This window comes from Castor canadensis, chromosome 9 (genome assembly GCF_047511655.1).
Source record: "Castor canadensis chromosome 9, mCasCan1.hap1v2, whole genome shotgun sequence".
Taxonomy (NCBI): domain Eukaryota; kingdom Metazoa; phylum Chordata; class Mammalia; order Rodentia; family Castoridae; genus Castor; species Castor canadensis.
The window spans coordinates 82,338,779-82,355,150 of NC_133394.1; the positions used below are offsets into that span (position 1 = coordinate 82,338,779).

At 34.9% G+C, this 16,372-nt stretch overlaps 1 protein-coding gene across 12 annotated transcripts in view; it reads right to left on the minus strand.

Annotated features, from left to right (window-relative positions):
- Nucleotides 1–16,372, minus strand: part of Ptpn13 (protein tyrosine phosphatase non-receptor type 13) — a 198,664-nt gene that overhangs the window by 142,358 nt on the left and 39,934 nt on the right. For all 12 annotated transcript variants that reach the window (XM_074041824.1, XM_074041827.1, XM_074041825.1 and 9 more), the window contains one exon: nucleotides 13,883–14,002. In XM_074041824.1, the coding sequence (XP_073897925.1) occupies nucleotides 13,883–13,997 (115 nt within the window). In that variant the 5' untranslated portion in view covers nucleotides 13,998–14,002. The remainder of the gene's footprint in view (nucleotides 1–13,882; nucleotides 14,003–16,372) is intronic.

Genomic DNA, 16,372 nt, shown 5'->3' on the forward strand with positions numbered 1-16,372 from the left:
AGCTAGCCATAGTGGTGCACACTTGTAATTTCAGTACTCAGGGGGCTGAGGCAGGAGGATTGTGAGTTTAAGGCCAGCTTGCACTACACAATGAGACTGTGTCAAACAAAACAAAACATGAAAAAAAAATACCTATAAAAATGACCATAACTAGGTAACAAACATGATAAGGGAACACTACTTAAAAGAATTAAGAAATCATTTAAAGTCTTAGTACAAAAACAGCACCACTTTGACTTCAAGAAACCTACAAGTCCTCCTATTTTATGTCTATACGGGTGGTTGGCAAAAATCTATGCAAGTGTGACTGTTCTAAAATCTGATGGATCTGATGAAGTCATTCTTTAATACAGAATTCTCTCAAAAAATTCAGTTCATATATGCATAAGAAACACATACATTGTTACCTGGTATAACAATGCACAAAAAGAAAAAACAGTTTGGAACAGTTCACTTATATTTTAACATTGATATAACATTTTATGATAAATTATTTTAGGTTTACTGACATTATAGTATATCCTACAGTTTGATTCTAAATTAAAATTTTAATTAATCCCTAAGTTTGGTTACTACTTTTAAAAACTTCACCTTTTCTAATATGAAACATGATAGAATAGCAATCCCCTTTCAAAAACAAAATTGTGTAAATGACTGGAATTTATGTCTATAATAATGTAAATTGATAGAGCTGTTTAAAGACATTTTATATCATGTAAGTTTTCTTGATATAGTCAATCGCTCAGGGAAGGGAAGGGGAGGGAAGGGAAAAGGAAAGAGAAATGCCTTCTCTGAACACTGAAACAAACATACTTACAAAATGTTACACTTTGGAGGTTTGAGATAATTAAGAACCCACCAAGATTTTTGTATGAATTCTAGAGATAGGGCACAGGTCTCTGCAGTCTATTTTGAAAAGCCTTCCTGGGGATTTAGATGTTCATACCAACCTACCCTACACACAAACAGGAAACACTGTCCTAATTTAGGGGCATTAACCTTATATCGTCAGCCAGGTATGATGGCTCATGCCTTTAATTCTAGCCACAAGGGAGGTGTAGGTAGGACTGTGGTCGGAGGCCAGCAAAAGTGAGTCCCTACCTGAAAAATAAACTAAAGCACAAAGGGCAGAGGATGTGGCTTAAGTGATAGAGCGCTTGCCTAACAAGTGTGAGGCCCTGAGTCCAAACCCCAGTGTACCACCAAAAAGTCAAAAAGTACCATAAAAAGATGGTATCACAGCTCAATTAAGTTACTTCTTGCCCTTTTACCTATTTCAATTCCATGTCAATTGGTAAGTTCATTCAAAGATGAAGTATGTATAACTTTATATATTTCTATCATGTTTTCAAATTATATTTTGCAGTTTATAAAGCTACAAGTGAGGTAAAAACAGGAGACAAGCCAGAAAGTGTTACAAGCAACTGTTTCACCCAAATTATTATAAAATCATTGTATCAGAAAAACAGAAAACGATCAAATAACTTTACACTAGAAATCAGAGCTAAATAGCTCTCCCTGTTTATAAGGAGGAAGCTGATTACATGACATCCAACTGAGGATATTACTACCTTTAGAAATAAACTGCTTTTCCCATTGATGGAGTTCAGGCCATGCTATCCTAAAGTATTGGCATTTAAGAAAACTGCAGAAGCAGAGAGGCTATTCTCTGATCTCCTGACCTTCTTCCCTAAAGAGATCATAAGATCCTCACTGAAGAGTTAGCTTCTCTACACCGGGAAGAAAGGAACATCCTTATCTCTAAAGACAAATGGATATGGAGGAGAGTCTGAACAAACATGCCTTCCTTAGTACCCTTCAGTTTTCTACCATTAGAAATTTATTATACAGGAGGCTACTTAAAAAGCTAAACATTGATCTACCATATGATCCAGCAGTACCACTCTTGGGGATATACCCAAAAGACTGTGACACAGGTTACTCCAGAGGTACCTGTACACCCATGTTTATTGCGGCACTATTCACAATAGCCAAGTTATGGAAACAGCCAAGATGCCCCACTACTGATGAATGGATCAAGAAAATGTGGTATTTATACACAATGGAATTTTATGCAGCCATGAAGAAGAATGAAATTTTATCATTCACTGGTAAATGGATGAAATTGGAGAACATCATTCTGAATGAGGTTAGCCTGGCCCAAAAGACCAAAAATTGTATGTTCTCCCTCATATGTGGACATTAGATCAAGGGCAAACACAACAAGGGAATTGGACTATGAGCACATGATAAAGCAAGAGCACACAAGGGAGGTATGAGGATAGGTAAGACACCTAAAAAACTAGATAGCATTTGTTGCCCTCAACGCAGAGAAACTAAAGCAGATACTTTAAAGCAACTGAGGCCAATAGGAGAAGGGGACCAGGAACTAGAGAAAAGGTTAGATCAAGAAGAATTAACCTAGAAGGTAACACACATGTACAGGAAATCAATGCGAGTCAACTCCCCGTATAGCTATCCTTATCTCAACTAGCAAAAACCCTTGTTCCTTCCTATTATTGCTTATACTCTCTTTTCAACAAAATTAGAGATAAGGGCAAAATAGTTTCTGCTGGGTAGCGAGGGGATGGGGGGGCAGGGAGGTGGCGGGGGCAGGGGGAAGAAATGACCCAAACATTGTATGCACATATGAATAAAAAATAAATAAATAAATAGAAAATAAATTTGTTTTTAAAAAATTCTTCACAACTATCCACTTGTCTACCAAACTTAGCACAAAAAAGCATGCAGGGTGGTTGCAGCGGGGTGTAGCTCAGTGGTAGAGCAATAATTGGCATGTGTAAGGCCCTGGGTTCAATATCCAGCCCCCAAACCAAATCAAACCAAAACATATACAGGTTTATTGTTTCCTGTGCCACCCAAAATGTATATTAAATACATGTTTACACTTTCCTATTGGCAATCTGTCTTCACTATAGGAGACAAAGCTATAAACCTAGAAATGAGTAAGACATTTTCCCCTATACCACCTAATAATATTATCTTCATTTGTCTTTTTCTATCTTGTTCCCAAAGTAAAACAAAGAACAAATGAACTTCCTAGGCATTTTGTTCTTTTCCATTTATTTAGATACTATAAATCTAATAAATATCTGTATTTGGTCTGCTCAAGCATTGGGATGAATATCTTTGACCTCTTCTACCCTATTTGACATATGAATGTGTTACTAAGCACACAACCAGTACCTAGGAAATGTCCTTGGATTAATATAAATTTTTATTCCCCTGAGAAGATCCAAACTTTGAGATTAATGCTGTTTCATATTTAATATTTAGGTTACAGACTTTAAAGAAGTTTGCTTGAGGATGGTTTCTTTAAAAAATGCAACAATCTTATCTTGCTTGACCATCTTATTTAATGGGGCCAAATGGGGCCAAATGGGGTTGAATGGCTGAGTGGCTCAAGTGGTAGAGCATGAGCAAGTGTGAGGCTCTGAGTTCAAGCCCCAGTACCACAAAAAAAGAAATGTTGTGAATGGTAACATCTATTTGAACAATTAACTTTATTGCTAACTTTTAACAATTTTGTCTAAGCAATTTTGGAATTAAGCATTAAGCCTCTCAAAGTACTGGCATTTCTATTGTAACCTAACAATGTCATAATAAGCTCTGTAGATCAAACAGCTGTCACATTATATTTTGCCAGACAAACTATTACAGGAATAATTAGTAATAGAAATAAGTTTTGTGGTAAGGGCCTTTTATATAGCAGTAGACTACCGTGAACAGGGACTGAAATTACTTTGTTTTTGCAGAACTGAATGAAAGGTCAATGAAGATTAATGTATATTTTCAGTCTCCACAGAAAGTAATATCAGTTTTCCAGAGAACTGGCTCTTTTATTGGTGATGAGTTGATTCTGCACTTGAAAAACATTTTCCTGATTCCTAAAGCCTTTCATTCTTGGGTGTTCTTTAGAGAATACTTACACTGTAGAGACCTGTTCCTTCTCAAAGAGAAAAGAGGAAAGGAGGACTCTTTGAATGGTGAACTGTTGTTTTTTTTTTTTTAAAGAAATATTAATTATATATAGCTGTAACTTACATTTATATGTAATTATAAATATATAGTTCTTTTAAAACTGCTAACTATAACTGATATACATGACCCCAAGAAAGTAAAAAAATCTTAACTAAAGGATACAAGGCAGAAAGCCTCTTTTAAATTTCTATACTTGAGAAAAGAAATTGAAAACATTTATAGAATATTTCTATTAAAAAACCTTAGACACATAATAGGAATCAAGCCCACAGTTAATTTTTGTACTATAACTGCTAACTGACCAGAATAATCTTCGAGTTTGAGAATATAAGAATGTCAGTTAAAACTGAAGGAAAAAAAAAATCCCACAACCAGAAGGCTGAGTAAAAAGAAGCTGAACATAAAAGAGTTTATGTTGAGATGAAGGATGCAGCTCAGTGGTAACTCAGCATGTACAGGCCCTGGGTTCAATCCCCAGTACTGAAAAAAAAAAAAACCAAAAACTATTATGTTGTATGGTTCTTTTTATATGATATTCAAAACTAGAAAACTAGGTTAAACTTGTCTATGTGATGCATCATAGCAGTGATTACCCTTGGGGACCAAGGATTGACTAAGAGGGAGCTTGAAGTTGTATTCTGGGTGCTAGAAGTGTTCTATATCTTGATCCGGGTGACGGTTATATGGGTGTGTACATACATTCAGAATAGTTAAGATATTGCTGTTTACTGTAGATGGTATACCTAATCATTTAAAAATTCCTGTAAGTGTAAAAATTAAAACATACCGCAAGTAAAATTACATTTACCACCAAGGATGGGAATATAGAACACAATCTGAAGCAACATTTCCCTCTAAAGGTGTGATTCTTTAAATTTAAAAAATTGCTTAGAACATTTAAAGTCAATTTCAAATTAAAACACAAATTGTTTGTGGGGAAGGGACTGCTAACCAGGAGTGCTTCATATACTTGTCAAACAACCTACATTATTCATTTCAATAGTGCTATATATAACTTTAATTTCATGTTTTGTAGTTTATTTCCAGAGAGCAAATGGAGTAATTTATCCAGTTCAAACACATTTAACTTGAAGGACCTGTTGATTCTGGCTTTACAAATGCAGGGCAAGATGCAGCATGTCAAAGACAAGTGATACACCCTCTTAATCAACAAAATTATGACTGTAGATAATTAGTAATATAATGAAAAGGGAGTAGTTAGGATCTGATCTTTTAAAAGCTGGATATACTCTCCAAAGATTTACTTTAAAAAACCCTTTTAATCCATGAAAACTTTCTAAATTTTACTGTTTTTTTAAATCCCAGGAAGCCAATTTGAAGTTCATTATAAATGTGGGTTTATTTCTAGACTCTATTACATTCCATTGATCTGTTTATTTTGATTACTGTAGCTTTATAATAAGTCTTGAAATTAGGTGGTGTGAGTCTTCACATTTTCTTCTTTTTTAAAGTTGTTTTGACTAGTGTAAACCCACTGAATTCCCATATGAATTTTAGAATGGACTTCTCAACTTCTATAAAAATAAGGCCTGCTGGGTTCTGTACTGAATATCAATTTAGAGAAAACTGACATCTTATTAATATAGTCTTCTGACCCAGGAACAAAGCAAATCTCTTCATCCTTTTTAGGTCTTTAATTTCTCTTGGCATGGTTTTTAGTTTTGACTTCATATCTTTTGTCAGATTTATTCCTAATTTTTCAAATTTTAATATTTCATATTCTTTACTTTTTTACCTTTCCCACATGTATTTGAAAATTTAAATTTCTGATCATTTGTCAAAATTATTCCTAATTTTTCCTATTTTAATATTTCCTATTTTATATTTTTTACCTTTCCTACACACATTTAAAATTTTCAATTTCTGATGTTCATTGCTACTATACAATTTTTGTATGTTGATCTTCTATCCTTCAACTTGCTAAAGTTATTAATTCTAGCAGCTCTTCTGTAGTTTTTATCAATTTTCTCTGCACATAATGTCATATTCAAATTTTTACTTTTCTTCTAATGTGGATGCCCTTTATTTCTTATTCTTGCCTTACTGCACTGGTTACAGCTTTGAATGCAATGTTGAAAATAATGAGAGCAGATCTTGACTTATTCCTGATGTTAGGGAAAGATTCAATATTTCACCACTAAATATAATGTTAACTATAAAGTTTTCATAGATGCCTTTATCAGATTGAGATAGTTCCTTTATATTCCTAGTTGGGAGTTGTTTTTTTAAATCAGGACTGAATGTAGAATTTTATCAAATGTTTTTTCTGCATCTACTGAGGTGATCATATGATTTTCCTCTTTTAGTTTGTTAATATGATGAATTGTATTGATTGATTTACAAGTGTTAAGCCAATTTTGCATTCCTGGGATACATTTGACCATGATATGTGGTCATTTTTATACATTGTTGGATTTGATTTATTAAAAGTTTTGCTAAAAAATTTGGGTCTACCCTGTAAGAAATATTGATCTAAGGTCTTATTTTCTCTAATGTCTTTCATTTTGATATCATACTGATTCTAGCCTTATAATATGAGTTAGGAAGTATACCTTCCTTTCCAATTTTCTTTAAGTGTGTAGAATGGGTCTTCCTTACATTTTCAATGAAATTCCCTAGTGAAGTGATAAGGACCTCAAGTTTTCTTCATGGAACATTTTAAAGTACAAGTTTCATCATAATATAAATGGGAAAATTCAGGTTGTTTATTTTTCTTCAATAAGCTTTAGTAGTTTGTGTCTTTCAAAGTGTCTACTTCACGTAAGTACATTTGTAGTCTTCTCTTATTAGTCTTTTAGTATCTGTAGAATCTAAGACAATGTCACCTGACACTGCTTGCCAAGCATACTATTGGGAAAGCTATCAATTTTAAAACCACTGTCATGTGCAAATGAAGCCATTTCACAGTTCTAAACAGGTACTGAATATAATGAAACTTTACTTTAAAATACTTTACTTTAAAACAGTTACAGTATTTCTGCTTTGTCAATATTAATAATTATAGACTATTTAAATTATACCTTGTTTCTTTGAGTGATTTACAATTAAATTGATAAGTTGTAAAATGGTTCACTAAGTGAAAAGATTCAGATCTCATCAGCTCCAAGTGTTTGAGTCCATTAGAAAATATACATATGGCCAGGTGGCTCACTGCTTTAATCCCAGCTACTTGGGAGGCAGAAGCAGGAGGATCACAGTTTGAGGCCAGCCAGGGCAAAAAAAGTTAGTGAGACCCTATCTCAAAACAAAGAAGTCAGGTGTGGTAGTTTACGGCCTGTATTCCCAACTACTTGGGAGATGGAGGTAGGAGGATTATGGTCAGAGTTCAGCTAGGCAAAAGAGTAAGACTCTGTTTGAAAACCAAACTATCAAAAAGGGCTAGGCCTGAGGCTCAAGTGGTAGAGTGTTTGCTTGGCAAGTGTAAAATCCTAAGTTCAAAACTCCAATACCTCCAAAAATAAATAAATTATATATATACACACACTCATGTGGTTCTAAGTTGGTGTAGTCATTTCTTCTATTTTTCTCCTTTTAACAGCAAGAAGTTTCTCCCAAAGTAGTTATGCAATAAAAGCAATTTTATGTAAAACTAAGAGAATTTAATATTTCACTGAATTTTGCTGATAAAATAACAGATTATTCATTCTCTAATAAGATTTTTTAAAATAAGTACCTACAAATTCTGATTTTTAAATACTTTCTAAGGACTGAAGAGGAAAGAAGTTTGATATTTGCCCTGGATATTTGAAGTAATTTGTCATTTTCACTCATGACTTTATAATCAAATGGAGCAAAGGATTCTATACACCCTCTTCTCTGCCACCTTGTCCAAATTTATTTGCCAAAAACAAGAAATATCGTATGGTATTCTCAAATTTCCCAAGATACTTGGTGATACCTCGCTGAATTTTTTTTTCTTCAAGGATTTATTTTAGTATGACAGGATAAAGTATAGACAAGGGGGCAGGGAGAGGAAAAGAGAAAGAAACATTTCCTTCTTAAACAAGGAGGGAGAAGTGACCACTTAAAGAGATTTACATCCTTTCCAAAGAAAGTGAGATTTAGCACCAACTAATCAACCACTGTAACATCTTGAAATCCCTCAAATTTTCAAGAGCTGTTTTCTGCAGAGGATAAAAGCTAAAAACAAACCACAAAACATTTTGGGCAATTTATATAATTGTAAGCTAAGTTTTCCAAGGTAGAAATGATCTTGCTTCTAAAAATCATCCATAAAAAAAGCATAAGAATAGCATTATTTTTTATTATCTAGGACCACTAAATATCTAGAATTCATCTCTGATATAAATCTTAAATGTGTGTTCTGAAATGTAAAAAAAAGACAAACTCAACAGGCCCCTGTGACCAAATGCATGGATTCCGCCCCCCCCACCACAAACACACATACCAATTGAGAAGGCAGTTATGCAGTACACAACAAGTTCATGTCCTCTAATTCAACTCTGACAGTGTCTACCTAGAGACTGCTCCCACTTCAGATACCAACTGCAAGTAATAGGTGTCACCTATACTTCTGACTGGTGGGCTATAAATTGATGTTCCTACAAAAACCTCCTCAGATTTGCCTAATTTGCTAGAGCAGCTCAGAGCTCAAGAAAACACCTTACTAACACTTAATGGTTTATTGTAAAGGAACAATAAAAAGCAAGTTACAGACACAGAGATGGAAGAGATGCACAGGTTAGGGTATGTGTGAAGGGACTGGCACTTTTATGTTCTCTCTGGGTACCCTACCCTCCAGGGACCTCCATCTTCATTTATTTGAAAGTTCTATGGAAGCCTCATTACATAGGCATGACTTAAGCTTCAACCCTCACCTCTCCCTGGAGGTAGGCAGGTGAAACTAAAAAGTCCCAACCCTTTAATCCTCCCTTGGTCTTTCACTATCTAGGGGCTGCCAGCCACCAGTCTTTAAGGACTTATTTTTATGCCAGGAAATGGGGGTAAAGACCAAGTACACATTTCAAAATGCCAAAATCCACCCGCAGGCTTGGAACATGGACTCCTTACATCAATTCTATGCAGCCATGAAGAAGAACGAAATGTTATCATTCGCTGGTAAATGGATGGAACTGGAGAACATTATTCTGAGTGAGGTTAGCCTGGCCCAAAAGACCAAAAATCGTATGTTCTCCCTCATATGTGGACATTAGATCAAGGGCAAACACAACAAGGGGATTGGACTATGAGCACATGATAAAAGCGAGAGCACACAAGGGAGGGGTGAGGATAGGTAAGACACCTAAAAAACTAGCTAGCATTTGTTGCCCTTAATGCAGAGAAACTAAAGCAGATACCTTAAAGCAACTGAGGCCAATAGGAAAAGGGGAACAGGTACTAGAAAAAAGGTTAGATCAAAAAGAATTAACCTAGAAGGTAACACCCATGCACAAGAAATCAATGTGAGTCAATGCCCTGTATAGCTATCCTTATCTCAACTAGCAAAACCCCTTGTTCCTTCCTATTATTGCTTATACTCTCTCTACAACAAAATTAGAGATAAGGGCAAAATAGTTTCTGCTGGGTATTGAGGGGGGGGAGCGGGAGGTGGTGGAGTGGGTGGTAAGGGAGGGGGTGGGGGCAGGGGGGAGAAATGAACCAAGCCTTGTATGCACATATGAATAATAAAAGAAAAATGGAAAAAAAAAAAAGAGTATTTAGAACTCAAAAGATACTGGTATATTACTAGAATCCAATCCAATCATTAATAATTAATCCAATCTATCATCATTCGGTATGAAAAGGTCATTCACATTTGCAGACTTCCATTTGATCTTGTCAGGTTCCAAAGCAGTAATGGTCTGGAAAACATAGCTTCACCCTTTCAGGCATCTTTTATAATTGAGCTAGAAACAAGGCCATCTCTTGCTCTGTGATTCTTTCAGAGTATTAATGTAATATTGGATTTCTCTCATATAACCCACTTATTCATTGTTTTGCCCTCGGCAACTATATTCCTCTTTCTCTCCATTAATATCCAAACCTTTCACCTTTGTAAAGGATATTAAAATTGTCCACTGTGTAGGTCTAGATTGCAGGCAGTAATATTAGTCTACCAAGTTTCTCCCTGTCAGTCAACCACCCCAGCTCTGGGAAGGGAACAGGGGATGAAGGTTAGTTAAGTTGGTCAGTCATGCCTACATGATGAAGCTTCCATAAAAAAAAATCAAAGGAATTGGGTCTGTTGCTCCCTAGACCTATACTTTTTTTTCTCTGACATAAGCTATGCTTCCCAGTAAGTTAATAATATGGAACTGAGGCATATGATTAGGAAGTCATAATGTATTAAGACTCTTAATAAAATTCTTCCAGAACTTTTAGTTCAGTGATCATATTTAGTTTTTTAATAAAAGAAAGTAGGTAATAAGAAGTAAAATCCAGGGTTGGGGATGTGGCTCAAGTGAAAAAGTACCTGCCAAGCAGGTACTAGGCCCTCAAAAAAAAAAAGTAAAATCCATGTCTCTAGTATTTATAAAACATATGTAAGTTACAATATAGAACATGTAAAAATAGAGGACAGAAGAAAGACATTAGATAAAATGAAAGGAACTAAGGAGACAATGTTAAAAGCAGACTAGAGAGAATTTAATGCAAAGTTGTAAAGAAAAAAGATCCAGTCCACTTGTATGTCAACAATTTTATGTATAATAAAAATTACATGAAAATATATAATTACAGAAGACGGATAAAACTGTAATAATAAAATCACAGAAGATTTTAACTATCTCTAAGAATTTTTATAGATCAAGTATAAAAAGTAGAAAGAATATAAACAATTTTAAAATCACAACAATTAATAAACTTAAGTTATACCCTGGAAACAAAAACTACATTTTTTTTTCAAATGACCACAAAATAATCAACAAGCTCATAAGAAAATTCTCAAAAAATTCTAAGTAGTAATCATATAGCTGATATGTACTAATGAACATAAGGCAATAAAGCTAAGACCCTTACAATAAAAGGGGAATCAACTACCATCTTCACCATCATCTAAGTGTTTGGAATTGCAAGTTTCTTAAAAGTTTTACATCTTTTGCCAGACGTCTATGGCTCATGCCTGTAATCCCAGCTACTTGGGAGGCTGAGATTGGGAGGATCGTGGTTTGAGGCCAGTCCGGAGAAATAGTTCTCAAGACCCCATTTCCAAAAAACCAGAGTAAAATGGACTGGAAGTGTGGCTCAACTGGTAGAGCACTTGTTTTGCAAGTGCAAAGCCCTAAGTTCAAACCCCAGTCCTACCCAGAAAAAAAAAAAAAAAGGCTTTACATTTAACATTTTCCTTTCTCTGAAGAGAAATTCATTTTAAGATAGTGTCTTTAGCAAGTTCACACTTTGACATCATCATTCTATGAATAGTAATTACAAAGATTTTGTTTTTAAAAATGTCAAAAGCCCAAAATAGCTAGGAGGTGCAAAAAAGATAAAGGAATAGATAATATTCTTGATCTTTGTTCAATAATCTCCCAGTGGAAATGTCTAGAAATATCAACAATTTGCTGCCCATGTATACTGAAAAGGCCACGGAAGCAATAAACAAGTTCAAGACAATGGGGAAAGCCACTGACAATGAAAGATTTATATATATAGCAGACACAGAAACACAAAGCTAACCAGGATAGGAAAACACATTTTTGAAAAACAAACTTCTTGGAGGCCACTGTATTTAACTGCTTCCCCCTAACAGTCCTAGTGTTACTCATAAGAGTGTGTACTAAAGGATCAAGACAACCACAGTTCATCCAAAAAATAACAAACTAATAATTATTTTATTTCAGTTTGTCACAAGTCAAGAGAACTTATAGTCAAATGACACTGCATTATCAAACCTAAGGAATGAAAGCTCATAGATTTTATATAAATCAAATAAGCATTTATTTCTTCCAATTAAATAGAAATTTCCAATTGGCAGTGTAGTAATTGGTAATCTTCCTACTGCCAAAGAAGCCAAATATAATTTGTCTATAATACTGATACTATTCTGTGACTTAGACTGAGCTCCCTTTGAATAGTATATGATAGCTGCCTCACAATGAACTTTATACCACATCCAATGTGCTATCTGATAATTGTCTCTCAATAACAAGAACTGTAAATTCAGGTATTCAATCTCTATTAACATTATGAAATTTGAAAGAAGGAAAAACCCTTAGTAATTTACAGTAAACAAGACGCTTTTTATTCTATGAGTCATAGCCTGGGCAGTGATCCTGCCATCAGTATAATAAAAAGAGGTATTATCTCTCCCTCCTCTGAACATTTGTAGTAGTTATTGTCTCTCGTTCATCTGGCACACTGTTTTGAAGTGGTAAACTTTTCATAGGCATCTGTCTGATCTGAATAAATCCCTTAAGGGCAACAGTGACACCTTCTACTTATTTGGATCATTCACACCTAATGAGTAGGTATTTCTACAACATTAATAGACTGACTATTGTTAATTGTTAATTAAGTGAAGAATGTCACACGATATCCTTCCTTTAACACCTTTGTAGCATGGCTATTTGCTGTATACTCTGGCTTGCCTATACTTTTGAATTTTCTGAAAAATTAAAGTGAAGCAAGCAAAGCAATGCTGTTTAAGATAACCTGATAAAAAAATAAATTTTTTAGATTAACCTAGCTTTAATCAAAGATGCTCAAACATCTTAGCAATAGGTGTTTCAAATACCTACGTAATGAACAGTAATAGGTGGGCCCTAACACTGTTTTGTCCAAGTTCCAGTCCCTGGATTGGAAAAAAACAAAGCTTTACTGTCTGTCCCCAAACACTCTTTCCCTGTGCTCTAGACTTTCTTGTAATCAGTGGTTATCCCTACACCTTTTCAAAACGTTCCCGTGGCTCCTGGTCTTTAGTAACTCTATCCTCAAACTGTAGCACACACCAGAATGTCCTTGAGGGCTTATGAAAACACAGATCACTGGGCTCCACCCCCAGAGTTTCTTATTTTAGTAAGTCTCTAGTATGGGCCCAAGTATTTGCATTCTAGCAAGTGTTCACATGATACCAACACTGTTGGTCCAAGTACCATACCTTGAACACTATCACTACCCTCAATCTCACCTATTTCTCTCAAGTTTATTGTGTCTGATTTACTTATTCAATGTAGTTGTAAAGACTAATTCTTCCATTAGATAAAGCTTGGTTTATTCTCTTAATTTTCTAAAGAGATACTGGGAACATTATGTGAATGATAAACACCATTTTCACGTGGACCTTTTCAGTGTGATAGCAAACGGTTTTGGACAACCAAAGGATGACTAACTTTTTCAGATCCAAAATGCCACAGAACCACTTGGACCAAGTGACCACCTACAGGGAAGCACCAAACCACTTATTCAGCCTACACTATCCAGTTTCAAGTAACAATTTAGAATAGGAATGCACATATTATTCTCTCTGTCAAGAATTTTTCTCCCTTCCTCTTACCCAGTTAACTTCTACTTTTCTTCCAAGTTTAAGCTCAGGAGTAACATACAGGGAAGTCTTCTTTTTTCTTCCCATGACCAAGTCAAATCCTCCTATTACATGTTGTCACAGAGTCACTGAACCTCTTCCTTTGTAGATCTTGTCATGGTAGCATTTTTACATGGACTGTAAGTTCCAAGTAGACAAGGAATGGTTTTTTGGTGGTGGTGGGGTGCCTGGTGCAATATCAGGCACATAGAATATGTAGACAAAATCTGAGCACTTTTAGTCCTAAGAAAGGCAAGGGCAAGTGTCCCTGTCCATATTCTGCCAAAGCACAAGAATACTGAAACAAAATCTAATTTCTATCCTATATCTCCTGTTTACCCAATATGCGAAATAAAAAATTTTATTTTGAAAATGACTTACCTTTTCTGAATAATTCTTGTAGACTTTCAGCACTTTGGTTTAATACAGCCCATATTTCTTCCTCCTGAAGTGGTCCGCCCCGAACCTCCAGGGCCTCAGCTAGTGACACATGCATATTACCTGGAAACCAAACAGATGGTCTATGTACTGGCAACTTAACTGCAACTTTAGTAATAAAAGCTCTGTATCAATGATAAGAGATTATGAGCCTAATGTCTATCTAATTTCTCACTATGGCCTTCAGTCTAAATGTAATCCCATAGTCTTAAACTCATGAAGAATAAAGGAATTGGAGGAAAAACCCTCAAAAAACAACTTGCTCTAGCCTAACAGTATCAACCTCAGAGACACAACTGGGGAACAGTGGTGGTGACTACTGCATGAGAGAAGACAGAGAAGCCAGGGTATCACGAAGCACTCAACTACAGATGATGAAACCAGTTCAAGGCCTTGCAGAGTTCATTTCTAAGTTTCATCCTATCCATTACAGATATAAAGAGTAAAGAAGAGTACAGAGGATCCTAAGAGCCATCCTTAGGGGAAGTTGGGAGTCAAATGAAACACATTTCTTCCATTCATTAAATGACTTCTATTATCTCCAACATATACAGTAGACCCTTAGTATTCATGAATATATGATACCAAGGAGACCCCCCCTGAGGAAAAACCACAAATCCTCAGGATGTGTAGAGTTCAGTGCTCTAAAATTACTCTAATTTACCTATACAATATATACAGTTTGTCTGAGCATCCATAACTTGAAACCATATGGAGTCCACCACATTATTGTCACAGAAATTATTGTTGTATATGTTAATACTGCTCACCTAAAATTAGATCTCAGAACATGCTCTTTATCTTGAGAACTGTGGATGCTTGATTCATTTTTCTCATAACACCACCCAACTTTCACTAAAGAAAAATCTACAACGAATCTTTCAACAAATTTTAAAGAGTCATTTTGCTTTTACTTTGCTTTTGGGGAGGCAGATTTTTGTAAAATGAAGGGCAGGGAAACACTCAGCAGATCACACAATGATTTAAACACAACTGACAATAATGTGGGACTAAGAGTTTCTTTGCATCCACTGATTTGTGGAATGTGCACATGGGAATCTGAAATTTTGTTTTTTGAAATTTCTTTTTATTTTTGAAATTATTATTATTGTCATTTTACCACACTTGGTCAAAACTACATGTAAAAAATTTGTAAATAAGGCAGGCTCACTGTAATTGGAAATTTTACAATGAATGGAATTAACTATTTCTAGACCCAGCTTTGATGCCAACTTCCCATTTGTTCCTGAGAAAGAAATTTCATTTCAAAACTCATTTTCCAACTGTGACTTGGGAATAATAACAATAATAACAACAACAATAAATAATAAAAGTAGTGTGGCTATGATAAGGGAAGAGGTTATTCCTATGAATATGCTTAGTAATTTAAGACTCTACAGAAGTCAAATTGATAAAAGTGTCTCTGTGATAATATATTTTTAGGATCAATTTTTCCAATGTTCAATTAAGTAGGTGATATAATGACAAAATTTGAGATTTTCTACGGGGTTCAAAAAATCTATTTTTATTTTGGAAGGGGAAAATGCAGCTAATCAAAATTCTCCCACATAAGTTTTCTTGAATTGACATACCTTGAAAATTGTTCTTTATAGTGACTGCTAACGTTTCTACCTAGAACAAACCAATTTAAGCGTAATATGTAATGTGTATCTATTGGTAGACAGAAACAGATGAGTTTGGAAAAGAAGCTAGCAGGAAATGAAAATCTTAAACATTGTACTTATTTTGACTAAATTCTTCATTAAATTAAAAACATCTAATTCAGACAAAAGTTGACTTTGTTTACTCAACTAACAAAAAAAGCTAGTATTTCATTTTACATTTATTATAGTTCATCCAGACCCAGTAAAAGCCATTTCAGCTACACATGAGGCCAGCCTGTCTTTTCACTTTCTTTTTCAAATATTTACTGTAAACTCTGTAAGCCTGAAGTCTGCGTCTATTTATATGCATAATGTGGATGAAAGGAGCAGACTTACAAGATATTGCTTTGAAAAAGCCAAAGGGTTTATTTAGCTTTTATAAGAAATGTCATTATTTATTCAGACCTCTGTCCATACCCAAAGTCTCCAGGCTTTCATGCTTTATTATAATGATAGCACATTTATTCAAGGGAAAAAACTGAAGCTGTTTTTTCCTAAGAGATATGGGAGTTATTGTCTTCCTTAAGAAACATACTAATAAATTGGAAGTTTCACCAGAGGTAGCAGAGGTACTAGGAGTCAGACACCAACATGATCTGTGAGAAAGACTACCCTGTAGCAAATTTTCAAGGTGTTATGTATGAAAACTGGTTAGATAGCTCCAAAGTCTACACACAATATAAAAAGAAGACTGGATAGGAAGGATTTCTCTGAAGAGAGTTGGGCTGAATTTCAAGTCTCCAAGCCAGGGAAATGGGACCCCTTGGAG